The sequence below is a fragment of the Pantherophis guttatus genome, chromosome 3, assembly GCF_059756535.1.
Source record: "Pantherophis guttatus breed Tessera chromosome 3, ASM5975653v1, whole genome shotgun sequence".
NCBI classification, from domain to species: Eukaryota; Metazoa; Chordata; class Lepidosauria; order Squamata; family Colubridae; genus Pantherophis; species Pantherophis guttatus.
In genome coordinates this window covers 22,205,653-22,224,636 of record NC_142065.1, presented here as the reverse complement: position 1 = coordinate 22,224,636, position 18,984 = coordinate 22,205,653, and the positions used below count along the sequence as shown (strand labels likewise).

The following is an 18,984-nucleotide window of genomic DNA, read 5'->3' as shown; positions in this document are numbered from 1 at the left end:
ATTGGTTTTAAATAGTTTGGGGTTTTAATTTGTCTGGGCCAAAATTATTTAATTTGATTTTAATTCTACTTCTAAATTTTGTATGTATGTGTTTTACTGTTTGGTTGTGCACTGCCCTGAGTCCTTCGGGAGTAGGGCGGTATAGAAATCAAATCAAATCAAATAAATAAAATAAATAAATGAGGGCTTGCTAAACTCCCACCCAGTGTCCCAACCACTGGAGCCATTCTGCTCCTTATTTTGATGATTATCTAATGGAACACATTAGGGAAACAGTTGGGAAGCAGCAAGGATGAAGATTCTAGAGAAAAGTTCAGACATCATTTATAGTCTGTTTCAACTATCAAGCCCTGGGATGCTTGTAACTTACTCTCTTCAACTGAAGTTATTTTCCGTGGCACAGGAGTAGCCAAAGCAGAAATTATTTCTAAGACATGCTTCTGTTGTGACACTTCTTTCAAAAGGTTCTCCCGGATAATTGGAGCTAAGTTTGGCTTTACGAGTTTCTGGAAACAAAAAGAAAAAGACAGAGAGAGATATAAATATTCAGTAATTTTGACTAAGCACAAAATCAGCTGAACCGGTTGCAAAGATTCTTCAAGGCCATCAGGAATAAAATCTGCCTACCATTATTGACCCCGGACAGAAATTAAAATCACTTTCTTCTTCTTGAAGTTGTTATGCTGTGCGGCCAAAGAAAAATATTCACAGATAACTTTACCATTATGCACCTCTGCCAGCACTAAATATTTTTTTGGGAGGTTAGGTAGCCAAAATATATGCACTATTTCAAGTGTAGTCATACCACATCTTTGTAGAAAGATATGAAAATATTTACACGATAGGTAGCAGCACTTAGCTGATCTTATTTAATCTTGAAAAAACTAATCAAGATGACAATTAGCACTAGTATGAGAAATGACCAGGAAATCTTAGGAAAGTATTTAGGCTGGGAAAAATCAAAGTACCTGAAAAATGGCTATTCTATACAATCACCCAAATTCAAACTCTTCTTTTTTTTTCAAATAAAGTTTTTTTTTTTTTTTTTTAAGACAGACAAACATTTAATACATCAATCCTTTCTTTCCTCTGATGTCTCAGTGTTATCTTCTAGGCTTCTTTTCCATCTTCCATAAGTTTCTTCTATCTTCATATTCATCCAAACCATTCTAACAATTCATTTCTAAATTCAATATTATAATCATCATTTGTACATAATTATAGTATCAATCATTTGTATCTCTTTTCCAACCAACTATAAAAATAGTTCCATGTTTTAAAATATTCTGATTCCTCCTTATCTTTGATCATCAAAGTTAATCTATTCATTTCTGCACAGTCTAAATTTTTTTTTATTACTTCTTCTTCCAAAGGTATTTTCTCTGATTTCCAGTTTTGAGCATACACAATTCTTGCAGCTGTTATTACATGTATAATCAAATATGCATTTTCCTTACTAATTTTTTCTGGAAAGAAAATCAAACTCTTCTTGAAGGAGATTTTATCTTTTTATGATAACAACAGTTTTACTGGTTTTTTTTTAAAACAGTAAAACATTAAAAACTCTTTTTTAAAAACTTTAAAACTTTTTTTAATTTGAATACCTCATACAGGTAATCCTCAATTTACGACAACTGAGCCCAAAATCTCCATTGCTAAGCAAGACAACTGTTAAGTGAGTTTTGCCCCATTTTATACTTTCTTGCCACAGTTATTAAGTGAATCACTGCAGCTGTTAAGTTACTAACACGGTTGTTAAGTAAATCTGGCTTCCACATTGACTTTGTTTGTCAGAACATCACAAAAAGTGATCACATGATCCCGGGACACTGCAACCATCATAATTATGGGTCAGTTGCCAAATCTCTGGATTTTGATCATGTGACCATGCGGATGCTGCAATAGTCGTGTGAAAAATGATCATGTCACTCTTTTCCTTTGTAACTGAACAGTCACTAAATGAATAGTTGTATGTTGAGAACCACCTACATATTTTTTGCTCCACACTATTTATGTATGATATTTTCCTCGAATTATCCAACATGCCCACAAAATCCTTTTCCTGCTTATCCTCTGCCAACTTAGATCCATGAGACAGAGATAGAGTTCTGATTTTATATTCCAATCGGTATCACTTTACACTTGCTTTTAGTGGAAAACATATGCCAATTTAGCAGTCATTTAATAATACAGGCACTTTCAAGTAATGGTATAAATCTTTCCTACCAATTTCAATTTAGATTCCACCCCCACCCCCCGAAAGACAGAATAGATTTCCACTAAAATGTTTTTAGGAGAAAGGAGTCTTCTTGTAAATATATAGTTACAAGAGGGCCAAGGGAAGTGAGTGAATGTTCTACTCTCTGCAAAACTCCACAATTTCAAAGAGAAATTCAGAAGGAATTTTCATAAAGTAAAAGAGCAGAAGATTCTTATGATAATCTTTGAGGCAGTGGTGAAATGTAAAATTTGTTACTACTGTTTCTGTGGGCATGGCTTGGTGGTGGGGGGGTAATGTGACTGGGTGGGCATGGCCAACTTTTTTTTTTTTTACTTTTAAAAGCATTTTTTCTACAACCACTTCAGCTGAAGAGGTTGTAAAAAAATGCTTTTAAAAGCCTCTGAAGATCAGGCAACTCAGCTGGGATCGTCAGAGGCTTTTAAAAACATTTTTTTCTCCATCTCTTCGGCGGAAGAGGTTGCAGAAAAAAATGCTTTTAAAAGCCTCTGACGATCCCAGCTGAGCTGTGTGATCATCAGAAGTTTGGTTTTTTTTAAACTTTTAAAAGTATTTTTTCAGCCAAAGAGGTTGTAGAAAAAATGCATTTAAAAGTAAAAAAAAAAAAAAAGCCTCTGATGATCGCGCGGCTCAGCTGGGCATGGGGTGGGTGCAGGGATTTTGCTACCGGTTCTCCGAACCACCCGCCGCCATCGCTACTGGATTGGGCAATCCGGTCCGAACCGGGAACATTTCACCTCTGCTTTGAGGGATTACAAGGTGGATTTTGGCACAGCATTAGTTTAAACAAATCCTTTCAGAATTCCTTTTTGTTTGCACAACCATAGTTTTAATCACTTTTGATCATCCGTTTCTACAGAAAAATGATGTTTATAGTGAACTCTGTTACTGTTACTGTTTAACTCCAGATGCTTTATGAACGCGAGAAGAGGCGTTTCTTCCTTTACAAATCTTTGGAGGATTCAACTCTTTATAAATCCTTGGGCGACCCCACGGTTTATATTGAAAGAACTCAACATTTATTCCTGCTCTTTGACTGTTACATTTGCTTTAGGAGCCTTTGACTCCTATAATTGAAAATATGCTGACGGCAACAGGCTTTTCGCCAGAGGATCTGTTTGTGAATCAGCATGAATAGGACCTCCAGGCGTCAAAGCATCATGGCTCTTCCAGAAATTGGTCTCTCTCCTCCGGGGATTGTGGTGATCCTGTGGATAACTAGCATGCAGACTCAGCATTTTGGACACCCACTGGCTGGGCAAGAGTTGTACTTGCTGCTGTAGCACAAGCAAAGTAGTAGCTCTCTGTCATGACCTTAGATACAAAATTGGTTATCATCAATTATACCCCTAAAATATATATATCGTGTTTCCCTGAAAATACGACCTTACCCCAAAAGTAAGTCCTAGCTTGATTTTTACATGTGCTCCTAGTATAAGCCCTACCCCCGAAATAAGCCCTAATTAAGATCCCACCCACTCTGGGGGGCACGGGTAAAAATTAAGCTAGGGTGGGGATGGGGGTGGAGCTGCCCTACTGCTTACCTACGGACAGTTGCAGCCGGGCCTCCCACACCCCGACACCTGCCTTGCTGGCCCATTTCTTCTGCAGCCAGCAAGGCTTTTCTGAAGGCCTCTGTAGCCTATAACAGAGCTCCGGATCGATCTAGAGCTCTGTTATCATCTTCAGAGGCCTTCAGAAAAACTTTGCCGGCCTAGCTGGCCGCAGAAGAAAGGCTTCTGACAGTGAAAAGGAGGCCAGGGTAATGCACGCAAGTGAGGTGAGTCAGTGGAATCCCCCCCCCAAAAAATAAGACCTAGTGCCTTTTTTGTGGCAAAAAATATATAAGACCCAGTCTTGTTTTCAGGAAAACATGGGTAGCAATATTGTAGCAACAACATTTAGATTTATATACTGCCTCATAGTGCTTTACAGCATTCTCTGAGCAGTTTAGAAAGTCAGCATATTGCCCCCAACAATCTGGGTCCTCATTTAACCGACCTGGGAAGGATGGAAGACTGAGCCAACCTTGAGTCAATAGGAATCGAACTGCCAAACTGCTGGCAGTTGTCAGTCGTCAGAGGTTTCAAGACTCTTTTTGCTAAAGCTGTGGATTGAAATGTTCTCTGTAGAGGAAGCAAAACCCTACTGAGAATTGATAAAATCCTGAAAGCAGAGGGCTTTGGAACTAACAGCCTCTCCATTTTGCTTTGGTTTGAGTCTGTACGTCCCCATCCACAGACTCAATTCCCAACCCTTGTAGGTTGTCCAGAAGGATGACTGGCGGTATCAAAAGCTGCCGAGAGGTCTAGAAGGATAAAAATAGTCACTCTCCCCTCCCCACCCCCCATACAAGTCCTTCCATGGTTCAGGAGAATGATAACTGCATATGTCCAGGCTTACTCCCAGACTGTAACAGGTCCAGATAATCTGTATCCTCCAGAGCAGGGGTCTCCAACCTTGGCAACTTTAAAACTTGTGGACTTCAACTCCCAGAGTTCCTCAGCAGCTTTGCTGGCTGAGGAACTCTGGGAGTTGAAGTCCATAAGTCTTAAAGTTGCCAAGGTTGGAGACCCCTGCTCCAGAGCCCTCTGTAACTGCAGACCACCATTTTCTCAACAACCTTCCCCCAAAAAGAAAGTAGGAGATGAGACATTAGTTATCTGTCCAGAACTGGCTCCCTGAAGTGTCTTTCAAGGCTCCTAAAATGTGCTTTCCTCAAAGGAAATAAAAAAATTGCTGATTATTTGCCTGAATCCAGCTCCCAGTCTTCTCCCTGGTTTTCATTAACCTGGTCAGGAAGAGGTCCAAGCAGAAGAGCTAATATCAGAGCTCTTCCTTGAGACCTTCAGGCTCAAAAACAAGGCAACCCTTCCTGCCACCATTTCAAGATATCCCTTCTGTCATCTCAAGAGATTCTCTATCTCCCTTCAGGTCAGAGTGGACGTTATCAGCAAAACGAAAAATGAAATGCTCAGTTAGTGAACATGTGGTGTATATACATATATTGGAAGCAACACATGTATACATTAAATGTGCAGGAATGTTATGACTTCACATCCTGCTTGGGCTTTTCCCAGAGGCAACTGTTTGGTTATTGCATGGGAAATAAATATTACACTGGCCAACTCTTTGATCTAATACCACAACATATTTTTGTCACATTCATACATGTTTACATTTGGCAATGATTTCTGAATGGCTCAACAGCTTGCAGACCATAAAATCTCCCCAACACAGATTATAAAGTTTACTGTATTCTACTATGCCTCTCGTTCTGTGGGACTAAAAACAGCATAAGGTTCTAGCTCAGGTGTCCAGAGCCGCATGTGGCTCTTTGGGTCCTCTGCTGTGGCTCCCTGTTGGGTGATCCCACCACTGGCTGCCCTCCCCTTGCCCTCCCCTCCCAGTCACTCCTCACTTGGCCTGAGAAGGTAAGGGCGACGGCAGGGGATGGAGAAGCAGCCAGGGCAGAGACAGAGAGATACAGAGAGAGGGGGAGAGAGAGAGGTCAAAAGGGTTTTGTGGTTCCCCGTGTTTTTTAACAACTGGTTCTCTGCCCTAATGACTGGCTGGGTAGGCGTGGCTAGGGGTCATGTGACTGGTGGAAGTGAGTGATGTCAAGTTGGCCACGCCCACTCAGGTTTTGTGGCTCCCGGTGTTTTCTTTCCTGTGGGAAATGGGTCCAAATGGCTCTTTGAGTGTTTAAGGTTGCAGACCCCTGTTTTAGCTGGCTGGGTTAAAACTGTATTCCTCACCTGCAAAAGGACCTGGCAGAGTTGCAGGTGGATTTCCAGGAGTCTATCCAGGTCATCACTTCCTGTGGTTAACTCCTTTTCCATGTGGGCATCACAGCACAGAGAAGAAAGAGTGGCATCGTTGTAGATGCTGGTGCCAAACACAAGAGGAGAGAAGAAGCACGTAACAAATCAAAAATGCAAATCAGGAGTGGAGAGAACTAAGCTTTCATCCCATTCTGATTTACACTAGAGGAGTCCTCGACTTACGATCACAACTGGGCCCAAAATTTATGTTGCTAACTGAGGTGGTTGTTAAGTGAATTTTGCCCCATTTTACAATCTTTCTTGACACAATTGTTAAATGCATCACTGCAGTTGTCAAGTTAGTAACGTGGTTGTAAATTACGTGGCTTACTCACTGACTTTGCTTATCAGAAGGTCACAAAAGGGGATCACACAACTCCAGGACACTGCAACTGTTATAAATGTGAGCCAGTTGCCAAATGTCTGAATTTTGATCACGTGGGATCAAACAGGGATGATGCAACGGTCGTAAAATGGTCATAAGTCACTTTTTTCCAGTACCATTGTAACTTCGAACACTAAAGTCACTAAAGCAACTGTTATAAGTCAAGGACTATCTGTACTCCCTTTATATTGTGATAGAAATCAGATTAAAAGTTTCTGGGACATAAAAATTAAAAAAAAACCCATAGCAATGTTGAAAAAAGAATAGAACATCAGAAGAGCACAACTAATTCAAAAGGGCTTTTACTGGACAGGGAGGTCCATCTCAGCCTTCACCACCTTGGAAATGGACTGCAACTCTTGGCCAGCCTTCAGAACGTCAGTCCCAACTCAGCACAAGAACTTCAGATCAGAGATGGTTGCTCTGATTGCTACTGTAATCAACCAGATGCCTCTAATAAGTTTATAAGTGCCGCATAAGGCCAACTGCCCTCCCAGCAACTGATATCTGGCAGCACAAGGCCTCTGAACGCTCAACTATGTTCAGGGAGTTAATGGATACTGAAAACCTTCATGAATTTGGCTAACCCCATTTTAAGGCCTTGACATGTGTTATGCCTTATATGCCACTAAAACAGTCAAACTGACTTATTTATAAAACTCCTACAGCAGGAACAAGGATCCTTCAGCTCACAAGCCTATTCTGGCCTGTCAGAACAAATATTTAACTCAAGAAATCTTGAATGAAAACTCCTTTGGCCTGGACCAAATGTTTTCCTCCCTCCATCCCAACAGAGACCAGTCAGCTTAAACTGTCCTATTTCATCTTTCCCCGTGGAGTGCTCGCTCCAGTTAGGTAAAAATGACATGCCATAGTAAACCGAGCATATGTTGTCAATTTTTTCTCTCTCTCCCCCTACCCCACCTCCCAGCTTTCTATTTTCAAGGCTCGGTTTATAGACAGTGTAGGGCTAGAAAATGTTATGATAAAGTGTGATTATGGCAGTTAATAACCTTGTATGGAAGCATCTACCTGGTGCTGCAGGTCCTTACACTTCCAAAGGATGAGAGTTCATCAGCACTGCAGTCGGCATTGAGGAAGTCAAAGCTTTCCAACACAGTCTCTACCATCAAACTCTCCATGGAAGAGTGTTTTGGATGATACTTTTTGGGCTGTTGGTGACACAAAGCAAGCTGTATTTCTATGCACACAGGAACACATTCTATCCAGGGAATAAGTGTTCTCAAAAGCATCCATAACAAAATATAGGGAAGTCCTTCTAATCACAGATTTTTTGTTGTTGTTGTTAAAAATGTGGCTAAATGTATACATGTATACATATTGTATACATGTATACAATATAATGCATATACAGCAGGGGTGTCAAAGTCGATTTCATTGAGGGCCGCATGAGGGTTGTGTTTGACCTCGGGGGGTTGGGGTGGGCATGGCCAGCTCGAAATAACTTGTGTTGGGGTGCCTTTGGTGGCCCGAGCGCTCTGTCATTGAAAACAGGCTCCTGAGCCCTGTTTTCAGCTGCGACGGCTTCCTGAAACCCTCTGCCAGCGAAAATGGAGCTTGGGAGGGCAGCGCATGTTGTCCTGCAACCCTCTGCCAGAGAAAATGGAGCTCGGGAAGGCCACATGGGCTGGTCCTTCACTGTTTCCAGGTCAGCCCCATGGGCCAGATCTAAGCACCCCACCAGTGGTGCTATTCAGCAGGTTGTGACAGGTTCTGGAAAACCGGAAGCAGAAATTTTGAGTAGTTCGGAGAACCGGCAAATACCACCTGTGGCTGGCCCCAGAGTTGGGTGGGAATGGAGATTTTGCAATATCCTTCCCCCAGGAGTGGGGAGGGAATGGGGATTTTGCAGTATCCTTCCCCTGGAGTGGGGTGGGAATGGAGATTTTGCAGTATCCTTCCCCTGCCACACCCATCAAGCCACACCATGCCCACCAAGCCACCCACAGAACTGGTAGTAAAAAAATTTGAATTCCACCACCCGCGGTTCGGATCCGGCCCACGGGCTCAAGTTTGACAACCCTGATATACAGATTCTCAGAGATATTGCAATTTAACCTTCTCAGTACAACTGAGGTAAGGATGAAAATTATGACCATTCATAAATATCTTAGGCAGCAAAGTTCTTGATAGGAGAACTACAAGTACGTAATTTGATTGAAAGGCAATAGTTCAAAAGCACATTAAAAATAATTTTTTAATAACAGAAAGGCTGCCAATAAAGAAGTCATTTGCAAAATAAAGCCTTGAATGCAGCCACCAGAGCTCTTCTCAAAGTGTTGAATTAACTATATTGAATGTTAATTACATTTACTTGTCAATTAAATCTATTTTAATTTTTTACCTATTTTGTACGAATGCACATAAGTAGAACAATGTACATGTAAATTAGGTTTTCCTAATCTATTGGGTTCTAAGCTTTTGGTGGACTTCGGAGCCTACAATCTACTAGCCAGCCTTTTCAAAATCCAAATACTTGGAAGATTTCAATACCTTTAATTTGTCCTGGATACAGAAGACCTGGTATTCCAATTCCTCCAGTTGAATAGGACTTGGACCCTGTGACTTCAGCAAATTTAATACTTCCTGTAGGATCTTCTGAATTGACTTGGTCTTTCCAGTAGGTTTGGCATCATCATCATCATTATCATTCCAGTCTCTTTGTTCAACAGAGAGAATCTTTCTTTGTTGCTCTGAAGGGTAATGCCAGTCCTGAGTGATGGACTTACCACCATCTTTGTCTTGTTCCAGCAGACATGATGGAATACTTAAAGAGGTTTCAGCATAGGGAGTCTCTTGTAGGATATCTAAAGTTCTGTGGCCAGGAGGCTGGCATATTGAAATATCCTGTTTCTCTCCTTCTGCACAATTATTCTGCAGAATAGCCAATGGCAACTTCCTTTGATTTGATGGCGGAGTCATGTTTCTGCTTTCTGTCACTTTCTGATCTTCAGAACTAAATGAACTTCCTTCAGTTGTCTCTGTAAGGCTGTGACTTACACTCCTCAGACGCATGTTAAAATCACAGTCAGCCAAGTAGCTCAGGATGCAGGAATCTTGCGTCTCTTCCCTAATGTTTGCATGTTTCTTTCCTTGTTGCAAAACAGACTGTGGGAAACAGGTGGAAAATGCAATTCTCTTTGGAACATTGTACTGACCTTCATACATGTTAGGCTCAGCTCTTAAATTAACATGTCTCAGAAGGTGGCAGCACATGGCAACTTTTGTAATGAGTTCAGAAGCTAAATAAGTTTGGACATGGTTAGTTCTTGAGTAGAAAGCTTCAGATAATACTGAGGCTGTAGATTAAGCTAAATCAAAACAACAACAAAATATCCAGATTCAATCTATATATTATAAATTATATATTACTTTATAATGCTGCCATGAAAACTAGCAAGGATCAATCTATTCTCAAAATGTTAATGTTACATTCTTTCAGTTGTATGCTTTGGGTTTTTTTTCACTATTTATATAGATTAGCAGTGTATCATTCTCAGGTATGCCTTCTCTTTCTCTCATTGTCCTTTCTCTAAGCTATTATGAATAACAAACTATCATGGTCCATTAATTAACTCTAATCAAGTTTAGTTTTAGCCTAGCAAAGGGGGAAAATTTTCTCTTGTAACACTCAATGGCACCCCAGAATATTTTTTTTCAGACTTTATACCTTAGAACAACCTTCTTGAGGTGACTGGTTGAATTCAAAAAAATTCAAACAGTAGTCAGCCAAATTACTAAGCGATACCAACACAATGGAACAACACTCTTAATACTCATATTACAGTACAATTGTTTTTACAGATATTATTTTCAAATGCTACAAATTACATATAGCTAACACGTCTAGGAACCATGGATAGTTTTACAGAACATAATTTTAACTGGTCTCTTTTGAAATCCACCCAAGCTGGTGGCCAATAATTAAAGCTAAAATGGACTAATTCTGTAACTGTTGCTCCAACCTCCTGATCAATAAAGTTAATCTAAAATCTTTCTTATTACTTCATCTTCCAAAGGTATTTTCTCTAATTTCCAATTTTATGCATAAACAATTCTTGCAGCTGTTATTACATGAAAAATCAAATAAATATATTCATTTTTGATTTTGTCACGTAGGATACCCAATAAGTACAACTCTGGTTTAAATTCAATACGTATTAAATATTAAATGGTTTAAATATTGGAATAAAATTAAAACCTGGTTGGAAGAAATGACACAACCTCCTGATCATTTGATGCCTTTTTCCTCAAACTTTTTCAATAGAACAAACAAGAATATAGTCCCTTTTCTTCACTTCCCCACCCTTCATCCAAGTCTTTCCACTCCATCAACCAAAATTACTTCGTTGTGAAACAAGCCTCTACGGAATCAAGATATTGCTTACATCACCATCACCATCAAAATTACTGTCACCATCATCATGATAAACTTTGCTTTTCTAAAGGGAAATTGTCTATTAATGATGCAGAAAGAATGGTATTTTTCTTAACAAGAATTACAAGAATGTTTGAAACAGAAAATCCATCAAGCTGAGGGAAATTCTACCCATCCCAAAGCCTGCCAAAAGTGGATCTTTCCTGTTAACAGATCAACTGTTTAATATTCCCCTTGCTACTTAGATTTCCTTTATTATAACATTCCAATCCAGCAATGAAGAATTATCAGGAACTGGGCAGGATACTTTAAGTTTCAACAGCCTTAATTTCACAAGAGACCCTGGAAGAGGCTATAGGTTATGGTATGTCTTTTAGAAGAGAAACAGATCCTACTTCATGTATACTTACAAGGTAATATTTTTCTCGGAAGCTGGGGGTGTTTGGAGGAGTCCAGCTGTATATGGAGTTTTTTCTACTTCCCACAGAAAACTTGGTGGTAGACCCAGGGGACAAAATTAAGTTCTCGGAATCAAAAGGACTGTGGATTGAAAGAAACAAATAAAACCCAATAAGTATTAGAAAGCCAGCACATGCTTATCCGTATGCCAAAGCACAGAGGAAGTCCCGTGTATTTCTGCCAATTGGCTTTCTCAAATTCCCCATACGGACATACAATTCCAGTCTTGCAAGACAAACCAAGAATGTGCTTCAAATGCTTTTGTAGGAATCCTTCTTCAAGGGGTGCATTTTTTATTTTTTTTACCACTGGAAAGATGCAAATATCCTAGCCACACGAGACCTCTGATGAAGCTGTAATTGTGGATTGTGGATGATGAGAATATGCTGAGCAATTTGCTAGCGATGACTCCAAATTGCACCTACTAACATTTTGGGAGTTTCAGATAAGAATCATTTTATTTATCTGAGCTCTTGTACTGCAGGATGTGTTCTTTTTTATTCTCCCAGCTATTTCTCATGTTATTTATTTGCTTCCTTGGTTTTAGTTCTGCTTTCTTTGATTGCTCATGTTTTATAATGCTGATGTACTCAGACAAGGTTTGAGATGCAGCCTAGAGCTTTTCACTTTCAAATTATCTTGAAAATAATTATGTGAAATGGAGAATAAAATATATTACACAAATACAGGTCAGTTACTTTGGAACTGCCTTATATGTCTTTTTGAGTATTCAGTTTTACCTTTATAGTAATGCTTGCTATAGTTTTCGATTTTAATTAAAAAGGAGTATGGAATATGGTCAAGAATTCTGCTACTGGTGTGTCAATGTATGGACTAACAATTTATTTGGGTTCTGCAGTCTTCTAACTCTTTGTAATAGGCATTGATTGAATGCAGTGGCTTTTAAAAATTTCATCATGGTGGAACCTTTTCTTTCTTGGTCTGTTTTTGAAGTCAGCATAACCAAGATGGGCAAGTCTAAAAGTGATAAGATAAAAGGCTGTAGTGCAGTTAGAGCAAGAGAATCCACAATGTGAAGTGGTAAATGATCAGGGCACAACCCAGAGATATTAAAAATAATAGATACGATGTCTTGAACAATATTATTTTTTCTGAGTTTTAAGGACACTGGATGGTGACCAGAACTGTACTACTGTATTTTTGGAACTATTAATTATCCCTGTTCTTATCTGTATTGATAAAACTCTAGAAAGACCCTGCCTGAATAACACTTTGCAGGTCCAGCTCTGAAGAATGGTGTTAACCTCATGTTTTGGTCATAGTAATCTCTCCCAATCTGATGTTTATTAGATATGGGGAAATTCAATCCCCCTCTTGGCTGCAATTATGAGAGTTGAAGTCTGGGGACCACCATGTTTAAGAAGCTTTTTTTAAACTGCTTTTCTTCTGCCTGCAAAGAGAGCAGGAAGAACAACATTTGAGATCTCCCCTACAGCTCCAGGTTACCCTGAGAAATAGTATTGGATAGTAAGCATATGGTCGCAAAGTAGACAATAGACCAGTGATGGCTAACCTTTTCAGCACCGAGTGCCAAAAGCGCGCACATACTGTATGTGGGTGTACATCCATAAGGCAATGTGTGCATGATCCCTCTGTCCTCCGTGTGCGCCCACCCCTGCACATGTGCATGCGACCCCCGTGTGCACCTCATGCATGTGTGTGTGACCCCCATGCATGCGCATGCATCTCCTGCATGCACCCTGTCCCCGCGCACGCATGGCAGACACCTGAAAACCAGCTGGCCAGTGGGAGGCTCACGCATATGCATGGCAGAGCTGAGCTGAGCTGAGCTGGGGAGACAGCTCCCATGCCCGCAGAGGGGATTCTGTGGGCCACCTGTGGCATGCATACCACAGGTTCGCCATCACAGCAATAAACTGTCAACATTTAGAACTGCAATTGATCCAAAATAATTTTAATTCATTGGAGTGTAATGTATACATTCAGGCTAAAATTATTGTGTCTCTTTATGGTTTCTCTTCTAAACTGAGGTTCATCTCTTTTAATGGTTTCATTGTATTTCGTGGTTTCTTCCCCCCTCTCATAACTTTTTTTTTTTTTAATTTATATACCGCCCTTCTCCCTGAGGACTCAGGGCGGTGTACAGCCAGAATGAAAAAACATAAAATACAAATATTAAAAAACAATTAAAATATATATAAATTTGGCCCAAAATTAAAAATACAAAGCAATTAAAACATTTAACTTCAAAAACCATCTTGATTATAAAGAGCCTTTGTAAATATTTCCCATTCTGTGCATTTGCATGATAGTCTTTTCCTACCATTAAGCAACAGATGAACTGGATGCTTGTTGTGAAATTAAAATCCTTTGTATAGATAAGGAGGTGAAAGTCTCTCTCATTGCCCTAACCCTTAAATAAGGGCTGATGGAGTACAGCAGGATCTACAAGACCAAAGATCTTTTTCTCCTTCAGATCCAAGCATGACAAAAAAAAATACTCTTAATTAATCAACCACCTAAACTCATAGATTTGGCAGTAGCTGGACTTGATTCTCATCCATCACCTTCTTAGTTGTCCTAGCAGAAAGAAGCCAGGAGAGCCTCAGAGTTACAGCTGTATCAGAAAGGATTGTCTGCTATATTGCCTCATCGCAAACATCTGGAAATATTGCTATTCTCATGCTTGTTTGATGTAGTGTTTAAGGCATCAGGCTCAGTGGTGGGTTGCCCCTGGTTCGCACCAGTTCTATAGAACCGGTAGTAAAACCAGCGGGAGGCTCCACCCACTGACCCTGACGTCATCAAAACACTTCTGCGCATGCGCAGAAGAGCACGCGCGGCCCTGTTGCGAACCGGTAGTAAAGGTAAGTAGAACCTACCCCTGTTCAGGCTAGAAACTAGGAGATTATGAGTTCTGCATTAGGCATGAAGCCAGTTGGGTGACCTTGGGTCAATCATTTTCTCTCAGCCCTAGGGAAAATGGGAAAATGTTGCCAAAAAAACCCTGCAAGAACTAGTCCAGGCAATCACCAGGAGTTAACACTAATGTTAACACACAAAAATCATGTCATTGTTGTGAAAAGAGGGGAAGGGAGGAGAGGAGAGGAAAAGGAAAAGCTAAGGGAAAGGGAAAGGGAAAGGAAAAGGGAAAGGGAAAGGGAAGGAAAATAGTAGTGTAATGTTGGGTCCATGTCCCTGAATTCCTTGCTCCTGTGCTATTGGCTTTCTGCAAAGTGACTAAAACTCCCATTCCAGGTGACTTTTTGGACCTTAGTGATGTAATTTAGCTGAATCTTTTGTTTGGAATATTATCTTACTAACCCAACTTTGATAATGCATGTGCTTTCCCCCCCCTCTACATTGTATTAAATTTTGTTTCATTTTATGTCTGTAAACTATCTGGAATCTTGGGAAAGGGGTGGCATATACATAAACGAAATAAATACTTTCTATGTGTAACCAATCTACTGCAAGTGGGAAGTTCCCATTTGTGTGTATGTGGTCAAGTTGCGGGAATGTGATTGCAAGAGCCTTCTTTAGTTTCTCTATTCAGCACCTTAAAGGAAACCCTCTGTCCAAGTCCCTCTGAAAGCCAAAACTAAATACTTTGCATGTTCTAATGTAAAGGCAATACCATTGCCAATGGATGAGGGTAACACAGAAATTTCATCTGTGGCTCAAACCATCAGAAGAAAAAGGGGAGAAAATGGGTGTGTAAAAGAGAAGAAAGGAGCATAGAAGAAATGAGCCAATTTCACCATGCCACAGTCTTGTCTAAAGCTCAGTCTTTGCAATTCAAAAGGTCACCTACTGTTGCTGTTTGCTTTTCCAGTCCAATTTTCACTCCGTGATTGGCATCATCCAATAAATGTTGGCATTTGTTACATTTTTATACTACTGTCCTCCAACACGCTCAGAACAGCACACTTGGTTCTGTTCTGTTCTCACATCAAGATAAGGAAGTGAAGCTCACACACTGTGCCCTATTTCCTCACAATGGCAGTATTTGAACAAGCTTAACCAGGTCACTTCAAAATTTGGTGGCTGCACTTGCATTTGTGAAGTTGTTTCAGTTTTAACCATCGTGAGATTATTATTTTTGTTGTGGCCACATATGTTGGACCAATTGCCATAGTGCTAGTTTGATTAAATGAATTAAATCAGTAGCAAAATTATGTGTGCAGTGAATCCAGCCTCTCTTTCACATATCAGTGATCCCATATTGTATCAATCTATGGTTGGTTTTAACAATGATTTATTGGCAAGTAGCTGGATTCATAGAGCATGCTAAGCAATAAATTGGGCTTTATAAAATACAATGGCTGATTAATATACAACATATTAAGTTAAGAGCAAGCAAACAATTTTATGGCTTGGTGCAGGATGCAAACTTCTAGTATGCTAAATCATTTCTATTGCCTATTTTGGTCTTCATATGATGTGTGAATTTACCTGTTATATTTTATGTTATATGGGACTGAAAATACTGCTTCCACATGTTAATTGGCTAAACTGAGTAGTTTCAGTACTTGTCGAAGCAAGTTAGCACCAGCAGCAGTCTATAAAATGGACGGATTCAGACATCCATGCTTATAAATTCAGTGCTAGAAATCTTGTACAGGAATCCAACTTATTTTTCAACAAGTTATTATTTCCTAGTGTATCTTCTGTAGCGTATTACTACATGAGCAGATAACGCTCCAAAATTGATTTTTTGGTTTCCACAATTTTAATTAAAAAAACCCACAATAGGGTACTTGGAATCACCAGAAATTCCTAATTCTCACTTAAAAGTAGAAAATTTGAGACACTAGTAAAGTTAGCATTCTAGGGCAGGGGTGTCAAACTCACATCACGGCGGCATCACATGACATATCACAACTTTTTTCCCCTTCGCTAAACCAGGCGTGGGTGTGGCCAGAGTGTGATGCATCCGGCCCATGGGCCATAAGTTTGACGTCCCTATTCTAGGGAAATTTGGAGGAAGTAACTTTGACACAGCCAAATTCTGATAATGAGAGCTATTACACCTTCACTAACCCCCCCAGCAAATGTTGCACTTTAAGCTAATCTGAATGTTGTTTACTGGCTTTTTGTTTGTGTTTATGTGGAAACTAGCCATAGTTATAAAACTATGATTTATAAATCATAGTTTATGGCTTGAAGAGTTGTGGTGTGACCCCAACTAAGAATGAATTATTCAACAAATTTTGATTTTCCAGTGGGGTTCTAAATGGTACAGTGAGCACATGAAGTCATTATAATACATCTGCCAGTGCATCTGTCTTCAGCTCTCTGTTTCTACTCACGCAAATACTCACATGAGAACATGCTGCAAAGATGAACCACAGCAAAAGCTTTTGTGACAAGAAATCTTATTCATATAAACATTCTTATTATAAATCTGTAATCAGAGGGCTAAACGTACATACAGGCAGTCCTCGACTTACAATGATTCATTTTGTGATTGTTCAAAGTTACAACGAGCTCTCCCCGGAGATACGGAGGAGCCCGGATTTACGCACTTTCCGCCGTGCTCTCAAGACTTTTTTATTCCAACAAGCAGGGCTGGCCTAACTCTTTTTAATTGTTTAATTTTAATTTTAATTTGTTTTTTAAAAACAGGGGTGTTTTAATTAGTATGGGCCAAATTTATTTAATATGTTTTTAAATTGTTTTTTAAATTTTATATTGTATCTGTTTTATCTTTGGCTGTTCACCGCCCTGAGTTCTTCGGGAGTAGGGCGATATATAAATCTAAATAAACTCAAACTCAAACACAAACACAACGGCACTGAAAAAAAGTGACCAATGAGTATTTTTTCACACTTACAACCTTTGCAGCATCCCCATGGTCTTGTGATCAAAATTCAGATGCTTGGCAATTGGTTCATATTTAGGACGGTTGCAATGGGTCATCTGATCACTTTTTGCGACCTTCTGACAATCAAAGTCAATGGGGAATCCAGATTCACTTAACAACCATGTTACTAATTTAACAAATGCAATGATTCACTTAACAACTGTAGCAAGAAAAGTTATAAAATGGGGCAAAAGTCACCTAACAAATATTTCACTTAGTAACATAAATTTTGGGCTCAATTGTAGTTGTAACTCAAGGACTGCCTGTATCTAATCTTTGAAGAGTCCTCGATTCACTTTGAATGAATAAAAGCACACATAAGCATTACATGTTTTATAATTATGTTATTTTAGCCTTAAAAGATATTTATGAAAAGAGAAGACAAGATTGCTTATTACACCAAAAACATTTGCATGAATAAGAACAAGCAAGCAAACTGCCAAGAAAAGCCAACGCATTTGGGGATTGTGGTTGTTATTATTGTCGTTATTATTCAAGACCCTTTATGCATCCACTCTGCAAAAGATCAACAGATTGAGCAAAGTCTGAATATGAGAGAAATGGCTTTTAATTTTCCTAGGAGGTATTAGCTCACACAACAAAACTTCAGCAAAAAAGATTTCTCAGAAAAGCTATTTCAGTCTTAAAATGTTTCTTTCCAGAAGACAAAAGATAAAATAAAAATCTTCGTGTTATTTTTTCCACCATAAATTACATGGCAGAAATCCTACTGGTGATCTTATTTATTATAGATTCACTATATCATCCAAATGTATTTTCACACGCATAATTTACCCAATTTGACAGATCAGTATTTTGTGGTAACCTTAGAACAGCCTTTCCCAGTTCGCATTCCCCAGACCTGTTGAGAGTGCCTTTCCCTTGTATTCTGGTCATCATGACCAGGGATTCTGAAGAGGCCATCAATATATTTGATAAATGCTGAACAGAGAATGCTATCTACAATTATGTCCTGATTAGCAACTTAGCGCACCTTCTAGAGTCATCCAATCATCTCTGTGCCAAAACAAGAGTAATACTTGATTTAGAGTTGCCCACAACTGTACGTAGGTGTCACAGCCTACCTACGCTGAGAAGGGGCTGATGGATAAGCATAGGTTGCAAATGGCTGCAGACCAATGGTGGGTTTCAAAAATTTTTTACTACCGGTTCTGTGGGTGTGGCTTAGTGGACGTGGCATGGCATGGCTTGTTGGTCATGGCAGGGGAAAGATACTGTAAAATCTCTATTCCCACCCCACTCCAGGGGAAGGTTACTCCAAAATCCCCATTTCCTCCCGATCAGCTGGGACTCGGGAGGCAGAGAATAGATGGGGGCGGGGCCAGTCAGAGTTGGTATTTACCAGTTCTCCGAACTACTCAAAATTTCCGTTACTGCTTCTCCAGAACTGGTCAGAACCTGCTGAAACCCACCTCTGCTGCAGATGGGCTGACATGCACACTTCCCAACTCCAAATTAAGCATTGTACAGAGGTGCACATCCTGTGTGCTGATAGGTTAATCCAACTTCCTGTTCTGTGCTTTGGTGCCTGAGCGCCCCCTAGCCAGAACCTTCACAACTATATAAATGCAACAGCTATGCAACTTTCTCCAAATGGCAGATGCATATGTTCCTTCACATGCAATGCCAAAGAGGCAGGGGGTTCAGATTCTGTAGAACCGGTAGCAGAAATTTTGAGTAGTTCGGAGAACCAGCAAATACCACCTCTGGCTGGCCCCAGAGTGGGGTGGGAATGGAGATTTTGCAATATCTTTCCCCTGGAATGGAGTGGGAATGGAGATTTTGCAGTATTCTTTCCCTGCCACGCCT

General features: G+C 39.9%; 1 protein-coding gene across 4 annotated transcripts in view; it reads right to left on the bottom strand.

Moving 5' to 3' along the window:
• The window catches only part of RIPOR3 (RIPOR family member 3), a 127,016-nt gene that overhangs the window by 16,973 nt on the left and 91,059 nt on the right, over nucleotides 1–18,984 (bottom strand). For 3 of the 4 annotated variants that reach the window (XM_034413786.3, XM_087889099.1, XM_087889100.1), the window contains 5 exons: nucleotides 11,258–11,387; nucleotides 8,963–9,577; nucleotides 7,481–7,620; nucleotides 5,998–6,127; nucleotides 371–506 (listed from right to left, as the gene is read on the bottom strand). In XM_034413786.3, coding sequence (XP_034269677.2) covers nucleotides 371–506; nucleotides 5,998–6,127; nucleotides 7,481–7,620; nucleotides 8,963–9,577; nucleotides 11,258–11,387 — 1,151 coding nt within the window. The remainder of the gene's footprint in view (nucleotides 1–370; nucleotides 507–5,997; nucleotides 6,128–7,480; nucleotides 7,621–8,962; nucleotides 9,578–11,257; nucleotides 11,388–18,984) is intronic. The other variant, XM_034413791.3, reaches the window with a different exon arrangement.